Genomic DNA, 17,301 nt, shown 5'->3' on the forward strand with positions numbered 1-17,301 from the left:
AGAAAAAAAAAAAAAAAAAAAAAAAAAAGTTTTACAAAATCCCATGCACAGGGGCAATAATTGACAAATGACTACCAAAACAGACGGCAGCACGACATTACGTTTTCGTCCCTTTGGGAACAGCTCCACCCACTTGGCTTATTGCACCCTTAGGTATCTTCTGTTTTGGGGGCCTGCTTTCTTGTGGGATAACTTTTCTGTGCCCATTTTTCTGTTTTTACCATCCTCGTACATATGAACAAGTCGTCCGAAACGGACTGCCACCTGTTTCGCATTATGTGGTGTATTGCCCCCTGTCTGTTCCCCGAGCGGTATGTCATTTTTCCCCCTGCAGCGCTATTCCCTGCCGCGCTATTCCCTGTCGCGCTATTCCCTGTTGCGCTGTTCCCTGCCACTTGGTTCGTTTCCCTTTTTGCCGTTCATGCCATTTTGCACGTGTTCGTTCTGGGGGTGCATAGGCTTACAGAACAAATGGTGAACGAAACCTAGGCAGTGGTCGCCCTCTCTATCCCAGGTTAGCAACGGGTTAGAAAGAAATACGCATACCCATGACGGGAGAGGTGCACACCGTTTAAAAGAAAAAATCTACCTCTTCATCACCAATAAAAATTGTTGTTTCGTCGCATCATTTGTTGCGCCGTTTACTTTTTTTGCGGCATTTTTGTTATGTCTCTTTGGGCGCCGCGCGTACCGCCATTATCGCAGGTAGCACTTTTGTTGCCACCGTTTGGTATGTTTTGGTCCCCTTTTGGCTTGGCCATATATTGTCCACCTTTTCGCCATTTTTTTGTCACCTCTTTACTATTTTTTGGTCCCCTTTTCACCATTTTTTTGTCTCCTTTTCAACATTTTTTTGTCTCCCTTTCTCCATTTTTTTGCCTCCCTTTCTCCATTTTTTTGTCTCCTTTTCACCATTTTTCGGTCGCTTTTCCCCATTTTTTGGCCACCTGTTGGCCGTTTTTTCTTCCCCCCTGCTGCACGCTTGCCCAGTTACACGTATCCTTTTTTTCTGTCTAAAATATTCGCGCACATGCATACCCACTTCAGCAAAACCGCAAATAAAAATATTCTTCGCTTTTTTTCCTCCAAGCGGAAATACGTGCATGTAAATATACACCATAGTTGATCTAAAAATTGCATTCGTTCTGTTCATTTTATGCTTCGCATTTTTTCGCGTTTTTCGGCCATTTTACACCATTTTTCGCCATTTTTCGACATTTCCCGCCATTTTTCCGACAACTTTTCACCTTTTTTTCCGCGTTATTCTTTTTTTTTAATTAAACTATCATCCGTGTAACTCCCCCCCCCGAGCAGTGACTACACAGTTCGTAACGACATAACCAGTTGTTTTTTTTTTTTTTTTTCTTTTTTTTGTAAATCCTTTTTACCAAGTTGTTTTTTTTTTTTTTTTTCCACTTCCTTTCTTTTATGAGCAAAATTAACCACAAAGAATAATTTGAAATTAAATCGTTTGGAAAAATTGCATGCCTCTATTTGTACGTTGCCGTTTGTTTCGCATTTGGAGTGCCTCCCCATTTTGTTTACTCCTTCTGCTGTTCCTCCTTCTGCCGCGTTGCGTTGAGTTGCCCACCCCTTTTTTTTCCGTTGCAACTGTAAGTGTTGTGTGCAGATCTACTTTGCGTCACTCCTCTTTGCGGCTGTCGCGTTCAGTTGATGCGTTCTGTTAGGCGCCCTTCAGGTGCTTGTCCGTTGGTGCACATCCCCTTTTGAGCGCCCTCCGCGTGTATGCCCACTTACGGCAACGTTGTATGCCCACACACGACAACGTTGCATGCCAACTCACGACAACGTTGTATGCCCACTCATCCCCACGTACCCGCGCAGCAGCACCACTCCCCGCAAGCACACGAGGGGCCTGTAGCAAAACGCGCTGGAGTAGAGCGGAACGAGACGACAAGGGGAACCCCGAGAGCGACCCCACAAGTGACACCAAGCTGACCCCACCGCGCAAGTACGCCGGCAAAGCGCGTCAGCAAAACGCGTCAGCAAAACGCATCAGCAAAGCGCGTCAGCAAATCAACCCCACCAAAACGCATCAGAAAAACGCGCCAGCAAAATGAAAAAGGACAAAACGAGAGAGGAGCTAAAAGAAAACTACGACGAAAATTATCTGAACTTTAACGAAGATGCGAAGAAATGGTTTTACAGTAAAATCGAAAAAAATAAAATGATGCACATACAAGAAAAATACGACTCCTTCCTCAAGTCGTACGAAAACAAAAAAAAACATGTCACAGAAAAATATAACTTAAAAAAATACTTAACCTTAATTCATAATTTGCTGATATTCTGTTTTATCACATTTGACATTTTTTCCATTTTCCTCAAAGTGTGTGTAAAAAATGTGAAGCGCTTTTTAAACAATCCTTTCCTGTACATACACAACGCAAAAATCGTAATAAACAAAAATATATCACAGGGATTGAAATTGATGAAAGCATACAAGAATCTGATCTGTGCTGCTGCATTATTTTTGTTGAGAGAGAAAAACAAAATCGCCAAGGAAATTCAAAGTGTCTTTGTCTTCCTCTTCCAGCTTTTGAACTTTTACCTCTTTAAGTCTTTGGAGGCCATGTATCAGTATTTTTACTTTAGGTACTGTGACATTTTCAGAGCCACAAAATTTTTTAAGGTTTTCGCGTGAGGGGCGCCTCCTCCAGCAGGTGGCACCGTTAAGCAGTGGCACCGTCAAGAAGTGGCGACGATGGGAAGACACACTCGCCAAATTGGGAAGACACACTCGCCAAATTGGGAAGACACACTCGCCAATTTGAGAAGACACGCTCGCCAAACTGAGAAGACATACCGGCAAATTACGAAGAAACAACTGTTCGGACCCCTCCCCCCCCGCTTAGACGCCGTTGTTGTTTTTTTTTTTTTTTCATTTGTTCTTTTGTCCTGTGTAACCCATTTCGTTTTTTTTTTTTTATTTTTTCCAATGAGATGGAACCATCTTTTTTGAACAGCAAAAAAGGGACCATTTCGAAATGAACCCTCGCAGGGTAAATCCGCCGGTGAAGCTACGCTATGCGAAACCGCGGACGTGAAAAAAAAAAAACGTGTACAATTGTCACGCTCTACTGCACCCCGGTATTGGGGACCAGCTGACGAGCCCACATGGAGAAGAGGGCACGGCTCACGCGGCAAATCTTACGCGGCAAATCTTACGCAGCAAATCTCACGCGGCAAATCTCACACAGCAAAGCTCACACCGCACACCCAGATGAACGTGAGCCGTCCCAATCGGAACAGCTGTTCGCACAACTATTGCGCCCTCTTGCCTGCACCGGATGGCGCACACCCAACTTGGGGAATACCCAACTTGGGGAACACCAACTTTGGGAACACCAACTTGGGGACCGCTTCACGTCGGCGCGCGCGGGAGGAGAGTTAAGTGGCGGGGGTTCGCCCATAAGTCTGAGCCCGTTAGCGAACAACGGAAGAAAGGCATAGCAACGAAATGGGGAAAAAAAAAAAATAAAAAATAAAAAAAAAATAAATAAAATAATAACAAAATAATAACAAAATGATAACAAAACAATGACAAAATAAAGGCAATAAAAATACGTAAAAACGCATCGGGGATTGCACGGAGAAACCCAGCCACGCACTCACATGACACTGCACATGACACTGCACATGACACTGCACATGATACTGCACATAACACCGCGCACAACACCGCGCATAGCACCGCGCATAACACCGCGCACAACACCCGCACGGGGAAATCACTCCCCGTCCGGCGCCCGCGAATAGAACAGGCGAAATTTCTCCACGTTGAGAAAGTGGTACAGTAAGCTCATCAGGACGTGCACATCCTTGTTCACCAGGGAGGTACCACTAGACTTCCCAACCCGGGTAGCCCGCAGATGCTCTGTTCGGCGTCTGTCCCCTTTGTGGCCACTTGGATGGTTCCTCTTCCCAATGGAGGAATTCTCTCCACAGTCAGTCGAAGAGACCCCCGAGTAATCATCACAGTTGTCTAAACGTAAGAAAGAAACAGTATCAACATCGCTCCTATCGAAGGGTACTACTCCTCCATTGCACACAAAGGAAGAACCATATGTATCGTTATTCCTTTCGCTTCTCTTTACTTTCTCCATCCGTAAAAAAGGCAAACTTGCAAATATTTTATTTGTCCGACTGGATAAATTTATTTTCGTATCATATTTGTATTTCTCCTTCTTGTAAAGCAACTCCACCTGCTGTTCTACGATTTTTATTAATTTTTTTAAGTAATAATCTGTGACGCTTTTTTTCCTCTCCATAATGCCTTCTTGGGTCTCCCTCTTCAAATAACCCTCCACAGTCTCGTCATTTCGAAAATCAGGATGTTCCATATAATTGGCAAACTCATTTTTGTGTTTCATATAACTCTTTACAAAGCTATTGGAAAAAGCTTCTGTCCTGTTGATATTCTCTGTATCGACTCTACTTAGAAGCAAAGGTAAGAATCGAATGTCCTTCCCATCATGGAGGCACTCCACAGAGGTTACCCCTATAATGTCTTCAAATCGGTCCATCCTGTTTGTCCTCCCCTGCAGTACATACTTATTACATCTGAGCAGATCGTTGTATTCTTCCATTTGGGTAAACAACCCTTTGAGGGAGAGAATGTGTTTGTAGCCACGTATGCAAGAGACTAGTTGCTCATAGGGGAATATATGCTCCTCATCGATATTTTTTGAACAGGCCCATAGGACCTTCGCACGTAGGAGATCATTACATCGGTTAATCCATTCGTCTTCAAAACGAGCAACTCGTTTTCCTGAGCTGCTTCTCCTTCTGAATTGACTCTTTCTCCTCCTACACCTCTCCGCAGAAAAAAGCAGAAACAAAATTCTTCGGATTTTCCGCAGGTACTTCATAGGCATGCAAATGCTAAACCAGGAGTGCAAAAGATACCATTTTATTCTACACCTATTGGGGACTCTCCCTGTGCAGTGAACCCCTTCTTCATCTGTTAAAACCAAATCTGGGACATAACAGTAGACCCGATTCACTACGTTTTTCTCCCCATGCGAGTATTTGTAATTGAGCAGGTAGTAAATTATTTCTTCGAACATATGGAGGCATTTTTCACTGTTCAGGTACATGTAGACGAGGCTGAGGACGTAGTGGCTGTGCAGCGTGTCGCGGTGGTTTATTCCGAGGTTCCGTCGGAAGATCTGCGGTGGGGAGAAGTGCGAGGAGTGGAGTGTGAGGAGTGGTGAGGAGTGGTAAGACGTGTAAGACGTGTGAGGAGTGGTAAGACATGGCAAGGCGCGGTGAGACGTGTGAGACGTGCAGTACTGCGACGCGAAGCGGATTCACGGCACGCCCAATATGGCACATGCACAATGAACGCACAACCCACGCCCGCGACGGACACGACTGACGCCTGGCGCGGCCCTCCTACCTCCGCCGCGCGCCGCGCGTTGGCCAGCGCGTATGCCATCACGCAGTCCCAACCAAACTCGGGCATCTCGCTCAAGTAAGTCTTCAAAGCCATCAGGGCCAAGTCCAGCGACGCTTCACCCACATACACATTGTCCGCGCCGAACGACTGATACACATCACGCACATGCTCCAAAACGGAGATGCAGCACAGCGACCCATTCATGATGAAATCCTCATTCCGATATTTCCTAATAATCCTATTCGTGTAGTAATAACAAAATAATGAATTCGCAAAATGGTGAACAGTGCACCCCAGGCGGATGCTATACACAGAGGACCATTTCATCGTCGTCTCCAAGTTCACGTGTAGAAATAATTCCTCATGGGGGTAGCATATACTGTTGAGAAAAAAGCGAGATACATTTCGGATCCTCTCCAGGAACACATACTCCTTTTCCTTCCTCAACCCACTACCCCTATACGAAGAAACGTTAAAATTAAAGTAAACGATATTTTCAAAATTGTCAGTGAGTTTCACCACATCTTCGATCCTTTCTCCTGGGTGGTTCTTCAACCTCATGTTCAGTTGTAGTAGAATGGCCGTTCGGAGGAGAAGCAGGAACTCTCGGCATTTGTTCACGCTGCGGTTGTACCTGTCAGGAGTGGGGGAAGGAAGAGGGTGCACAAGGACACATGGGTAGCAGGTGAAACGTGCAAAAATGCTGCACTTCGGGACCCCCCTCCCAAGCTAGCGGCCGAGCCAAAGAGACACTTCCCCAGCTAGCGGCCGAGCCAAATAGCTGCTTCCACCACTGAGTGCCTACCACGCCAGAGAGAGGTATAAATCCAGGTGCATGGGGTGGAAGAAGACAAAGTAGTTATTCAAGATAACGGAGCAACATTCTTGAGTCCCCTTGTAGAGATCCAGTTTATCCCCACAGCGAATGGCTTTTTTCTGATCCGCATTCGCCCAATCGGTTTTCTCACCTTGATCGATTTGCCTCATTTCACTGTCCGACGCGTCACTCGAATTGTCACCGAACTGAAGATTCGATTTTTCTCCGCACGCTTCGCTCCAAAGGTCACTGCAAGCAGACCAATCCGCACACTTCGAATCCATCTCATCGTCAAGAAGGAGCACCCCCTTGCCGGACACAGAGCTGAAGCTCCCTTGTGTGGATTCTTCATCTACGGAATTGTTACAGAAGGGGTGAGGCACCCATTTTTTGTTACCTACTTTATAGGGCTTCTCTACCCTGTTCTCGATAGCCTTGTCGCCCCCCAAAATACCTCCCTCCTGTGGGTACCTCCCCTTCAACGCATGAATGCATAACCACATAATCCGGACGTGCACCGAGATGACACTATTTTCTGGGATGTACCGAAAAAGGGCAATAAGCCTTTTTAAAGCACTTTCGAAGAAGCCAAGCTGTATACCCACAGCAACAATATTTAGGAAGCCATAAAGAGCTAGATAATTGAAGTCACCATAAAAAGCTACATTATCTTTTGATAGAATGAGAGAGTTTAACCTGAGTGTGTATGTCCTATTATGTCGAGTGGTTTGGTCTTCCTCGTCAGAGCTTCCCCTTCTGGAGAGTTTCCTCTCCTTTAGGAACAACTCCCTCGTGTACATCTCGTTACTGCCACTGAGTTGTTGATAATACATTATGGTAAAAAAAATAACGTTAGACAATACTTTCTTATTTTCGCTAGCTATGTCGAGAGGTATCCTTTCATATCGATGCGTATACTTATAGGAAGGCAAATCCATGTACGTAACGTTTATGGACCTCTTAATTTTTGTGCTATAGGTCTTCAAGTCGTGGATGGAAAATCTCCCATTAGGTGGATTCCTTTTCCCACTCTGCTGATTCAGAGATGAGCAGTAGAAGGAGATCCCCAAACAAGGCTGTAAGTTTGCATACAAATAATTTTTGTGAGCTGTCTCTACCGAGTTGCCTACACTCGTGTGGAAAAACTTCTCTGATATATTTTGTAAAGCTGCTAGGAGATCCCTGTCTGTTCCACTCTCCTGTAAGAATATCAGATTGAACAGATTAATGACAAATACATCGATTAGAGTTACACTCCCTTTGTATTTTTTTCTCGCAAGGTTTATACCCCCCTTCACCTTCTTCCCTTTTAATATATTCATTTCTCCGTTCCTATCCGTTTTGAAAGAATCAAAATTTAGGAGCTTGCTCAAAAGGGAGTCCCTCCCCCCGTCAGGGTTGCTTCGAAAGTGACTCTTCAGTAGCACCCCCCTACTTAGCACCCCCCTACTTAGCACCTCCCTACTTAGCACCTTCCTCATGCCTATAAATCCCTTCAGTGCCTTCTTCCTTGAGCAAAGCTCCCTTTTTGTTTCCTTCTTTCTCAGCAGGTAATGGTTGTAACCCCATTCGGAGATACCCTCCGTATCGTCGCTACGTAATGAAGACATCTCAGAGCAGGTCGAGTTGTCTCCTCCTGAATCGTAACAACGTGGATGTGATGTCTCCCCTTTTAGTTGGCCCACCTCATCGCTTAACAAATCTGACTCCACGGAGAAGTCTAACTCTGCATGTGAGATCGCTGCGGAAAATTCCCCTCCATGTAACCGATCGTATTGACTCATTCTCCCTTTACAAAATAAGCAAATCTCACGCATGCATAAATGGGAATACTTTTTAATACAACGGATTATAATCTCATTTATAATCATATCGTATAACCACCTAAGTGACACACAACTGAGCATCTTCCCAAGATGCTTCATTTTTAACCCCCTTCCATGCAAATACATTTTTAATGAGATACTATCAAATGGGACACTAAAGGATAGACTCTCGATCTCCCTTACTACCCTAGCAATGTATTTTTCTGAGTTCATCCCATCTGTACCTCTACCCCATCCATCTGTTTCTTCTTCTTCACAGTAAAGGTCAAGATCCCATCTCACCTTCATGTCACTTGAATAAAAAGACTTCTCTTTGTAACCTTCCTGGTTGTTCTGTTCCTAAGTGTGGGAAAAAAAAAAAAAGGAGATCCGTGCAGAGAGAGTTCACATAAAGTAGTGGCGTATTCACGTGTATAAAAAACTGAAGGGACACACCTTCGAATGGATTATTGCCACTGTGTCGCTTTTCCTCTCTGCTATCATAGCAAAAGGGATGAGTGGACAATCATACCTCTGTGTAGGAAGCTTCCCCCTGTGGGTCTTCAAAAATGGGGAACTGCTTCTTCTTCATCCCAACAAACATCGTGTTAATATTGTAGAACACGTAATTGTCCTCCGAGTGGTACTTCGCCAAGAATGCTTCCTTCCGCTTCCCCCCTCTGAGCAGTCCATAAGTGGGGATGGCCCTTTCCAGAAGCCTCAATTCCTGCGCAGGGGAAGTTACCATTTGTGTGTTTGCGTTGTGTTTGTGTGTGTGTTTGTGTTTGCATTTTCGTTTGCGTTTTCGTTTGCGTTTGTTTGTGTTTGTGTGGGGGGCATATGTTAGATGCATTTTTGCACCACGAAGCGTAATTTTGCACTGCGTCATTTTTTTCCCCTTTTTTTGGGGCAAAACTGCTAGCCAATTTCTGACACACTTACGTGCTTGAGGTCACCACTGACCCCGTCCAGTCTCCTAAACGTCAGCGGCAAGACGGGGGACGGAATGACGTACATTTTGAACCCCTTGTAGGACACAACTGCACGGGGAGGGACATGAAACGATGGGATAACGTGGTGAGAAGGTGCCCATGTTGAATCTCCCTTCATCCGGAAACGGGGCAGATCGGCGAGAAGGACAAGTCGCCATTATGTCACTCCTTAAATTGGAGCATTTCCTTCTCCGATATGGCCCCCTTCTCGCCAACTTATTTTTTATTCCTTCCTTACGCGCGCTTAGGTTGAAAGACAACAGGGACAAGGAAACCGTCCCGTCCATCCTGCCTTTTCCGCATTCCTTGGCCATCCCCTTTAAATTTTGGCTTTTAACCTTGGCTATGCCTTTGTTTATCCACTGCTGCGCCTTTATTTCTCGGTTGTACGTCCTGCGCGGTGGAAAAATAAAAAAGAACACACGCTCAGTCACGCATTCCCAACCCATGCGTAATTCTCCATGCTTAATCATACGCTCCTGCTCGCGGACTCTTTGAACACCCTTAAGGTCTCATTACTTGCACGCGAGGTCCGTGTCCGTTCGGTCGTCCCCAAAAATGAGAATCCCTATGAGCCCCTCTCCCACCACGTAAGAGTCATGTGTTACGTACACCTGAAATTTTGCAGAGAGAAAAAAAAAAAGACACCGTGGGAGGGGTGCACCTAGTGTGTCTACTTGCTCATATTCATTAATTAGAAGTGAGACAACGGGGTGGAGAGGTCTCCAAATGTAGACCTCCACTTAGGTGAGCAACCATAGCTACAGTCCAACGGACCATTTTCTGGACTGACCTCATCTCTGTCAAACAACTTGAAAACGTCCAGGGGGCTCTCCCCAGATATCTTTTCGTATATAAAGTCGTCGTCCAGCTGGATCCTATTCTTTGGCTTTCCTTAAGATGTCAGAGGGCGGGGTGGACAGAAGGGGAGTATCATCAGTGGTGTGTCATTTTCGTAGTTAGTAGCATTTGGCTTTGTCTACAGCTTTGATCTACTCATCATTTGTACCGTATGTTTCGCTTTCTTTTTTTCCCTCTTTTTTTTGCTTCCTTTTTTTTTCTCTCTTTTTCGCTTTCCACTACTCCGTTGGCTCACCTGCAAACAGCTTGTCAACGTACCTCGGCGAGGTGTACTTCCTGCAGGGGGGGGCAAAAATACACATCATGTACAGATCATACGAACGCGGAGGTGACGGTTGGCCGCTGAAGGACACTCCATATAGGTATTCCCTTGACCTTATGCAGCCAAACAGTTCAGCGCACTGACACTCCCCCACCCCCTTACGTATACTCCTGGATAATAACACATTTTGCAAAATTTGCTGCCACCTTAAAAAATATACTCTCTAGGTAGAAGAAGAGGGCGCAGGCTCGGATCTCTTCGTACATGTCCTTTTTCTGCGAATAAGTAATTTCGTTTTTAAAGGATGGAAGTTTTTCGAAGGAGCAACATGTTAAAGCAGGGGAACAAATGAGCAACTCTTTTTTGTTGGAATGACTTGTATGTGTTATCCTCGAGATTTACTTGGAAGTGCCTGAACAGGTACTTGTCATATGCATCGTTAAGAACTCTAATCCATGATGGGTTACCTGAACAGGGGAGAAGGGTTCATGCCGACGTGAATCTTACACAGCTTGCCATAATGTACAGGGGCATGCAACGGTACAAACAGGACTATACATACGTACATACGTAGGTACATACATGCATACGTGCATACGTAGGTATATATACACACACGCACACACACACACACCCGTGTGTGCACAGCCTTGCGCTCCATGTAGAGGCCCCCTTACTCTTCTTATATCGAGGGAACACTTCCTTGTAGAAATAATCAATCAAGCCAGCGGGGGATATGAATGGAATTGGCACTTGCTCGTAAGCATGCTTGGCTGAACCACGGAACAGGCTCAGGGGGGTATTCCTGCCTAAGTGGTTACAGAAAAAAAGGGTGGGGGAAAAAATATGGCACAAAAGTGTGGAAGCGTTTCACCACATTGGCACGCTTCACCACATTGGGACACTTCACCACATTGTCGCGTTTCACCACATTGGGACACTTCACCACATTGTCGCGTTTCACCACATTGGGACACTTCACCACATTGTCGCGTTTCACCACATTGGCACACCTCGCCATTTTGCCTTACCCGTTAGCGGAACTCCGCTGAAGCCACCTTCCCGCTTTATTCTCTACAGCATAGCAAAGAGAGAAGGGAACCTTGCATGAGGAAAACGCCGTAAACTTAAAGAGGGAGAGGGGGGGGAGGTGTCTTCCCTTTCCCGCTTCTCCATTTGACGTTCCTCTTTTATCAACTTACAAAAGACTCCACGTAAGCGTCGACATCCCTGTCCGTCCTGTGTCCCACCATCTCCTTCCACAATTTACTGACCGAAACTTCAGTTGCCAAAAGGTAGTGGTCGTCCTTCCCCTATATGCAAATTAAAAGTTGCATGAATACCCATGCTGTTATATGACACTGTGTAGTGTGCGGCGTGGGCATACCCGTTCACTTGTACGAAGGCTTACCATTTTGGAAGGCTCCCTCCCCAGATAGGGGACGGACCGGTTGCAGTTGACTATGTCTAGTGCCAGTTCCAGGTGGCCTGTCAAGTGGTAGCGGTGTTAATGAAAAGGAAGGTGAAGGGACAGGTGAAGGGACATGTGAAGGGACATGTGAAGGGACATGTGAAGGGACAAATATACAACCAGATAAAAGTACAACCAGATAAAAGTACAACCAGATAAATGCACAACCAGACAAACGTACAACCAGACGAATAAATCGCGCGCCAACCAAGTGGTGGGCACCTCCTTTGGCGCCAACTCAGGTCCAACCTCGCACACTGCCATTGTCGCAGTCGTATATGCTGTACAGTTTCTTCCTGCCGTAATACTTTAAGAAGGCATAATTTTTACTAAGGTATAGCTTTAGGCCTAGCTCTCTCCTTTTGCCAATACTGCAAAGAATGTTAATGAACTGAGGACACTTCCCCCTTAGGCACACGATGGGTAGGTACATGGACTTGTTTATGATCGACTTAAGCTGCGGTTAGTGGCGGGAGGAAGAAGAAGAAGAAGATGGCCAATTGAAGAAGTGGAGAACGGAAATACTTTCGCTGCGTGTGCGGAAGGCATACGGCGTACGACTTAGATGGGGCTTGACGTACCATAGTGTTGTAGTCCCTGTTCAACACCTCGATCACTCCAACCCTCTCCGGGGAGACGCGGACACTCCTCTCGTCTTCGCCATCATAGTAAATCCTGAATTTTAGCTAAAATTAGTGAAGGGGTAGGGGAGAACAATGGCGAGAATTGCAAAAGTGGAAAGAAAAAAAATAATATCATTTGAGGAAATCATTTCTATCGCTCCCCCTGTTTTGTTAATACCTTTAACGAGTCGCTTAAGTCCTCGCAAAAAAGGTGCAACGCTTTTAACTTTATTTTCAGCGCAAAATGGCTTTTAAATTCGGGGTCATTGGTATGCATTCTTTCTCTCATTAAGGAAGAACAGGTACACACACCACATCGTTGTTAGCTAGTCGGATGTACTGCTACATGTAAATTTGCAGGAAGAAATAGCAGGGCAGACAATTCCCTTTGTGACTACGCCGCTTCGTATGTGTGTGCATTCGTTTTGTTACCACTATGGATGTCTCATTAACGATGTTATTTTATTTTATTATTTTATTATTTTTTATTTTATTTTATTATTTTTTATTTTTTTTTATTATTTTTTATTTTTTTTAATATTTGAGGTCCCCATCTCCGCCGTTGCAGTGTTGCCAAAATTGGTAAATGTGCCTCTCTGCACTTGTATGCACCTTTGCGCTTGTAAAAATGTGGACGTGTGTAGTGCGCATTTTGTTTTGGAACGCTTAAACGCGTTATAGACGCGCGGAATGTGAAATGAAAAAAATGATACAGCTGTGTGTGCAACGTTGAATGGGCATACACAAAGTTGCCTGAACAGGCAATAACATTTTTCACTTTTAAAAAAAAAAAATAAATTTTTTCTTCCTTTTTTGGCTAGTCGTGAATTTTTTCCTTTTCTGTTAAAACGATCAACGAGTTGCCAACGTGACAATGACACGCATTAGCAGAATGGCAAAATGGCAGTTTGGCAAATCCCATTTTGCGAAGTTGCGGTTTAGGATTTACCGACTCGAATGAGACGATAAACGTAAAAATGGCTAGGACAAAAAAAAAAATGCGAAAGGGGGGGAAATATTCAGGTAGGACCAAACTTGTTGATAGCAAAAACTATGAGGGTTAATGCAACCCGTTTTTTAAGAAGACAAATGAGGAAGGGGTACAGCCCTCCACTGCCAATCCCATTTAGGGAATACCCCGCTGAATGGGACATTACTTGCGTAGCTCTCCCTCGGCCATATACGATATTTCAAAAAAAAAAGGGTGGTGCTCTTATGTGCATTCTAAAAGGGAAGGAATTTAAAGCAAAACAACTCGGGGTTACTAATTTCTCCCCATAATACATACATTTTCACCTTCGAAGGGGTGAAAACGCACCCGGGTTAACTTCACAATTGAGTGATTACAAAATATACATGTAGGCAAATGCTTCCTCTTCAGACGGGGGTCTACGATCACCATTATTTGCTTTATTACCCCATTTGACGGGGAAAAACAGCGCCCCACAGGATCCATTCCGTATCCTGCTCATACACACACATGTGTGATACTTATCATTATGGCTTCTTCCCCTCTTGCCTTTTCTTCTGTAAAGACAACAAATAGGGAGGTTGCAGTGGCATAAGCTGGGGCTCATGTCGAACGTAATTCTGCGGGAGCAAGTAGGATTTATCCGAGTCGTAATAATTCTGCGTAGCGACAAAAGAAAACAGTTTATCATTCATAAAAACTTCCGATGCAATGTACTCATTTACAATCTCTTCATCGTCTGAATTGAAATACTTTATCTCTTCGTCACTATCAGAGCAGTAAAAATTGAATATGTCCACATTTTTGTGGGTAAAATTTTTCCTTCGAAATTTTGTCCCCATCAGAGTATCACCCCGTTCTGGGTCGCAGTCCATCCGTTTGTCTCCCTTTAATACATTCCCCGCTTCAGCATCGTCACTGGTACATTCATTTATGTGTGCAAACTCGTTTTCACCTTTTCCATCACCTTCTTTGTGTCCCTCCGATTCAACATTATTATCATCTTCACTCGTATCAGCGGGGTCTTCCCCCTCAGCGCAGAATTCCTGCCCATTTATTATCGTATCATCCCTTTTTTCGTCCCTCCCGAGAGATTTTCCCTTTCTGCAAATTTCTCCCTCATTATCCTTCTCCGTAATTAACTTTGCATGCATTTTTCGAAGTTCTTCTTCGTGCATACTCTGACGATTAACCTTTTTTTCCTCTGTATGATGACTCATAGCTGTAATGTTGGATCGCGGTAAAGAGAAGTTCAAACAAACGAGAAAGGATTCCAAACTTTTATTTCGACTACTTTGAGGTTTACACACGTAGACCCTCTCGAAAAATTTATTCAAATGTAAAATGAGCAGACCAGTGTGTTCCCCTCGAAATATTTTACTTATAAAATTTCCTCCGATTTTTAAAACAGAGCAGCATACTTTCAAACTCGATAAAATGAGTTGTGACTGAATAAATTCGTCTATGTCATTCATGCCGGTGATGTCAGGTGCTCCGTCGCTCACAACAGCGTGTGCATATGTGGGGAAATTATTCCTTTCTGAGTTTTGTCCACCTAGCTGAGTATTCCTCTTAGGTTGGGTACTCCCCTGGAAGGTGTCATCCCCATAGGTAACATCCCCACGGGTATCATCACCCATGTCGTTTCCTACCTCCCCCTCCTTCATGCATCTTAAAATCTGATCCACAGTGGACGCTTTGGTTATATCACCTTGTATAATTTGCACATATTTCATATTTCCTATTTCTTGTAAATCTACAGCTATAATTTTTGGCTTTTTCACAAATTTCTTTTTGTGCAGGTTTTCTATCCTCTTCTCTAGCTCATCGTTAAAATTGATGTAGAGAGAAAAATCGTTTAAAAACCTTTCGTGTTCATCGCAATTGGGTGAAGTTCCCTCGTTTGTATTTACCCAGTGGAGCATTTGGTAGTAGTTGTACAGGCAGATATTCTTCAGCACCTGTGACCAGCTGCCAGGGGCTGCGCATAAGTCCACTATATTGTAGCAGAAGTTTTCATTATATATGTCCCCTATTTTATCCTTGTCCTTTTTTTCATACTTTTCTGGGTCAAATAATTTGAAAATTCCGAACTTTTCGTTTATCTGGATTAGCTTGAAGGAGCTCCTCGCTCGGTACCCATTTTCCTTGGCCTTCCGGTAGTAAATGTCTCTCCTATCTTTGCTCAGCTTCCCCATCTTCCTGCGCCGTCGCTGCGTTATCTACGCCGTTGCCACGTCACCTCGTACGCCTTTGCCACGTCACCTCGTGCGCCTTTTGGCTACCCCTACCCTAATGACCACTTTCTCTACAATTGACAGGTCTAATGTCTCCTTCTGTGGAATTTCCCTCCTCGTTGAAGCTGCCACTCCGCGAAGGGAGAGCTTATGCGGAATGTGCTCCTCTGGATGATAAAAAAAAAAAAACTGCAGAGGTAGTAGCTTGTTCATATAAACGCTAACCACTCAGTTTTCACATATAGCCCACTTTTTCAAATGAGCATTTGTAGGTATATGTACTTATGCGCCTCCTAAATGGGGTTCCTCCGTAAAGTTGTTACATCCGTGTAGGTTGTTCGACTAAGTGTTTAGTGATGCTTCTTTCTCCACTGCGTCACTGCCATGGCGAGCTTCAAAAAAAAAAGCGACATTCCACCTGACCCCTCCGCGTCGCTCCCTAGGGCAATAAAAATTAAAGAAAAATTGTTTTTAAAAAAAAAAATAGCTACAGTTGCTTTCCCCGCATGAGAAGAAACCTGACGAAATTAATTTTAGTTCCTTCGTGCAACTACCCATCTGTTTATGGTACACGAAGAACATATCTCGGGGAAATCGCTCCACGCAGGGGGCGTGGCAAAGCCATGTCGTTTTGAAAGCGCAAAAAAAAAAAAGTTAAAAAAAAAAGGTACAGGCATCGCCGCACAGTGCAAATCACAATAATACCCTTGAATCAACGTTTTGGATTTTTTCCAAAGAGGGTGACCTCGCGCGATATGGGGGAGAGGGCCCCAAGTGGAAGAAAAAAAACTCTCCACAAAATTGGCGCGGTCGATCAAATATGCATTTTATAAAAACAAACTTAAAAATGAAGAGGCAGGGGAGATGGGAACGATGACCCATGCACAGAACGCAGTGCTGCTCGTGGGTGGAACGAATTAAGGAGGGCAATTCTCATCGCCCTTGTCATGGCCACCTCCATCGACGATGTCTTCAAAAAAGTCGCAATTCGGTCCCTTAACCTTCCGAGGGTAGCACAGAGAAACCAAGACTACCGCACTCTGTATGTACCTCTCCATCAGGTGTGAAAACACACGATTGTCAACCTTGACTTCAAAGTTAAGGTCGCTAAATTTGAAGGAGTACAACAGCAGTCCATCTTCGTTGGCTATTTTGAAACTACAAAGAAAGCGAGGTGGTGCCAAAGAGGAGGGATACTATACATGTGTATGAATGCTCAGGCATGTGCAAAAGGGAGAGATGAGGAAAAAAAAACCACAACTTAACCAAACTGTTACAGTAATTTTTTTTTCTTTTTTTACTTCTTATCCCTACAGGGTTGATTGTTCAGCATACTGGCTAGGTCCCCCAGTTCCAGGTTCCCTGTGCCCACTTGGAAGAGGGCGGCGACCATGTGTCTAATCTGTCGCAACAAAGGAAATAATATGACCATCGGGGGAGGGAGCAATTAATCACGTGCACACATAACGCAGTGTGCATATTTCTATATGTACATACATGTGCGTCTCTCTTTGCGGCAGCCCCAACCAATTGGGACTACTCCCCCTTGTCGCACCTGGTTGTATAGAAACGACGTCCCCTTTATTTTGAAGTAGTGGAAATTTTTGTCCATAAGCCTGAGCTCAAATTTTAGGATGGTCCTTCTGCGGGGCAGGCGGAATGTACAAACGACGCACAGGTGAAGAACAACGGCACGTGGGAGGTGAAACACATGGGACGCTGCGGGAAAAAAAACACTCCTCCCCGTCGAACTCTTTTACCTGAAGCATGTGCTGTTTTTCCTCTTCTTGCAGAAATTAGAAAAATCGTGTTCCCCTAGCTGATGAGGAACGAAAAAAAAA

General features: G+C 44.5%; 4 protein-coding genes across 4 annotated transcripts in view; 1 reads left to right on the forward strand and 3 right to left on the reverse strand.

Moving 5' to 3' along the window:
• Nucleotides 1–2,371: 2,371 nt before the first annotated feature.
• PCYB_071620 (hypothetical protein) lies at nucleotides 2,372–2,665 on the forward strand (the record flags this gene model as incomplete). The annotated part of the gene is made up of 1 exon (XM_004221559.1): nucleotides 2,372–2,665. The coding sequence occupies exon 1, from the start codon at nucleotides 2,453–2,455 to the stop codon at nucleotides 2,663–2,665; it is 213 nt and encodes a 70-aa protein (XP_004221607.1). The 5' UTR covers nucleotides 2,372–2,452.
• Nucleotides 2,666–3,752: 1,087 nt separating this feature from the next.
• PCYB_071630 (hypothetical protein) lies at nucleotides 3,753–12,542 on the reverse strand (the record flags this gene model as incomplete). The annotated part of the gene is made up of 17 exons (XM_004221560.1): nucleotides 3,753–5,192; nucleotides 5,423–6,056; nucleotides 6,228–8,404; nucleotides 8,577–8,771; nucleotides 8,987–9,084; nucleotides 9,275–9,429; nucleotides 9,556–9,650; nucleotides 9,830–9,930; nucleotides 10,380–10,434; nucleotides 10,562–10,626; nucleotides 10,837–10,968; nucleotides 11,191–11,233; nucleotides 11,362–11,472; nucleotides 11,571–11,647; nucleotides 11,880–12,087; nucleotides 12,212–12,316; nucleotides 12,432–12,542. The coding sequence occupies 17 exons, from the start codon at nucleotides 12,540–12,542 to the stop codon at nucleotides 3,753–3,755; spliced, it is 5,802 nt and encodes a 1,933-aa protein (XP_004221608.1).
• A 1,208-nt stretch (nucleotides 12,543–13,750) lies between these two features.
• PCYB_071640 (ribosomal RNA methyltransferase) lies at nucleotides 13,751–15,421 on the reverse strand (the record flags this gene model as incomplete). Its single annotated transcript, XM_004221561.1, has 2 exons — nucleotides 13,751–13,780; nucleotides 13,838–15,421. The coding sequence occupies 2 exons, from the start codon at nucleotides 15,419–15,421 to the stop codon at nucleotides 13,751–13,753; spliced, it is 1,614 nt and encodes a 537-aa protein (XP_004221609.1).
• Nucleotides 15,422–16,377: 956 nt separating this feature from the next.
• PCYB_071650 (tRNA pseudouridine synthase) overlaps nucleotides 16,378–17,301 on the reverse strand; it is a gene marked incomplete at its 5' end in the record, with an annotated part of 2,215 nt that continues 1,291 nt past the window's right edge. The window contains 4 exons of the mRNA XM_004221562.1: nucleotides 16,378–16,618; nucleotides 16,762–16,862; nucleotides 17,016–17,103; nucleotides 17,221–17,279. The remainder of the gene's footprint in view (nucleotides 16,619–16,761; nucleotides 16,863–17,015; nucleotides 17,104–17,220; nucleotides 17,280–17,301) is intronic.

Source organism: Plasmodium cynomolgi, chromosome 7, assembly GCF_000321355.1.
Source record: "Plasmodium cynomolgi strain B DNA, chromosome 7, whole genome shotgun sequence".
Lineage (NCBI taxonomy): Eukaryota > Apicomplexa > Aconoidasida > Haemosporida > Plasmodiidae > Plasmodium > Plasmodium cynomolgi.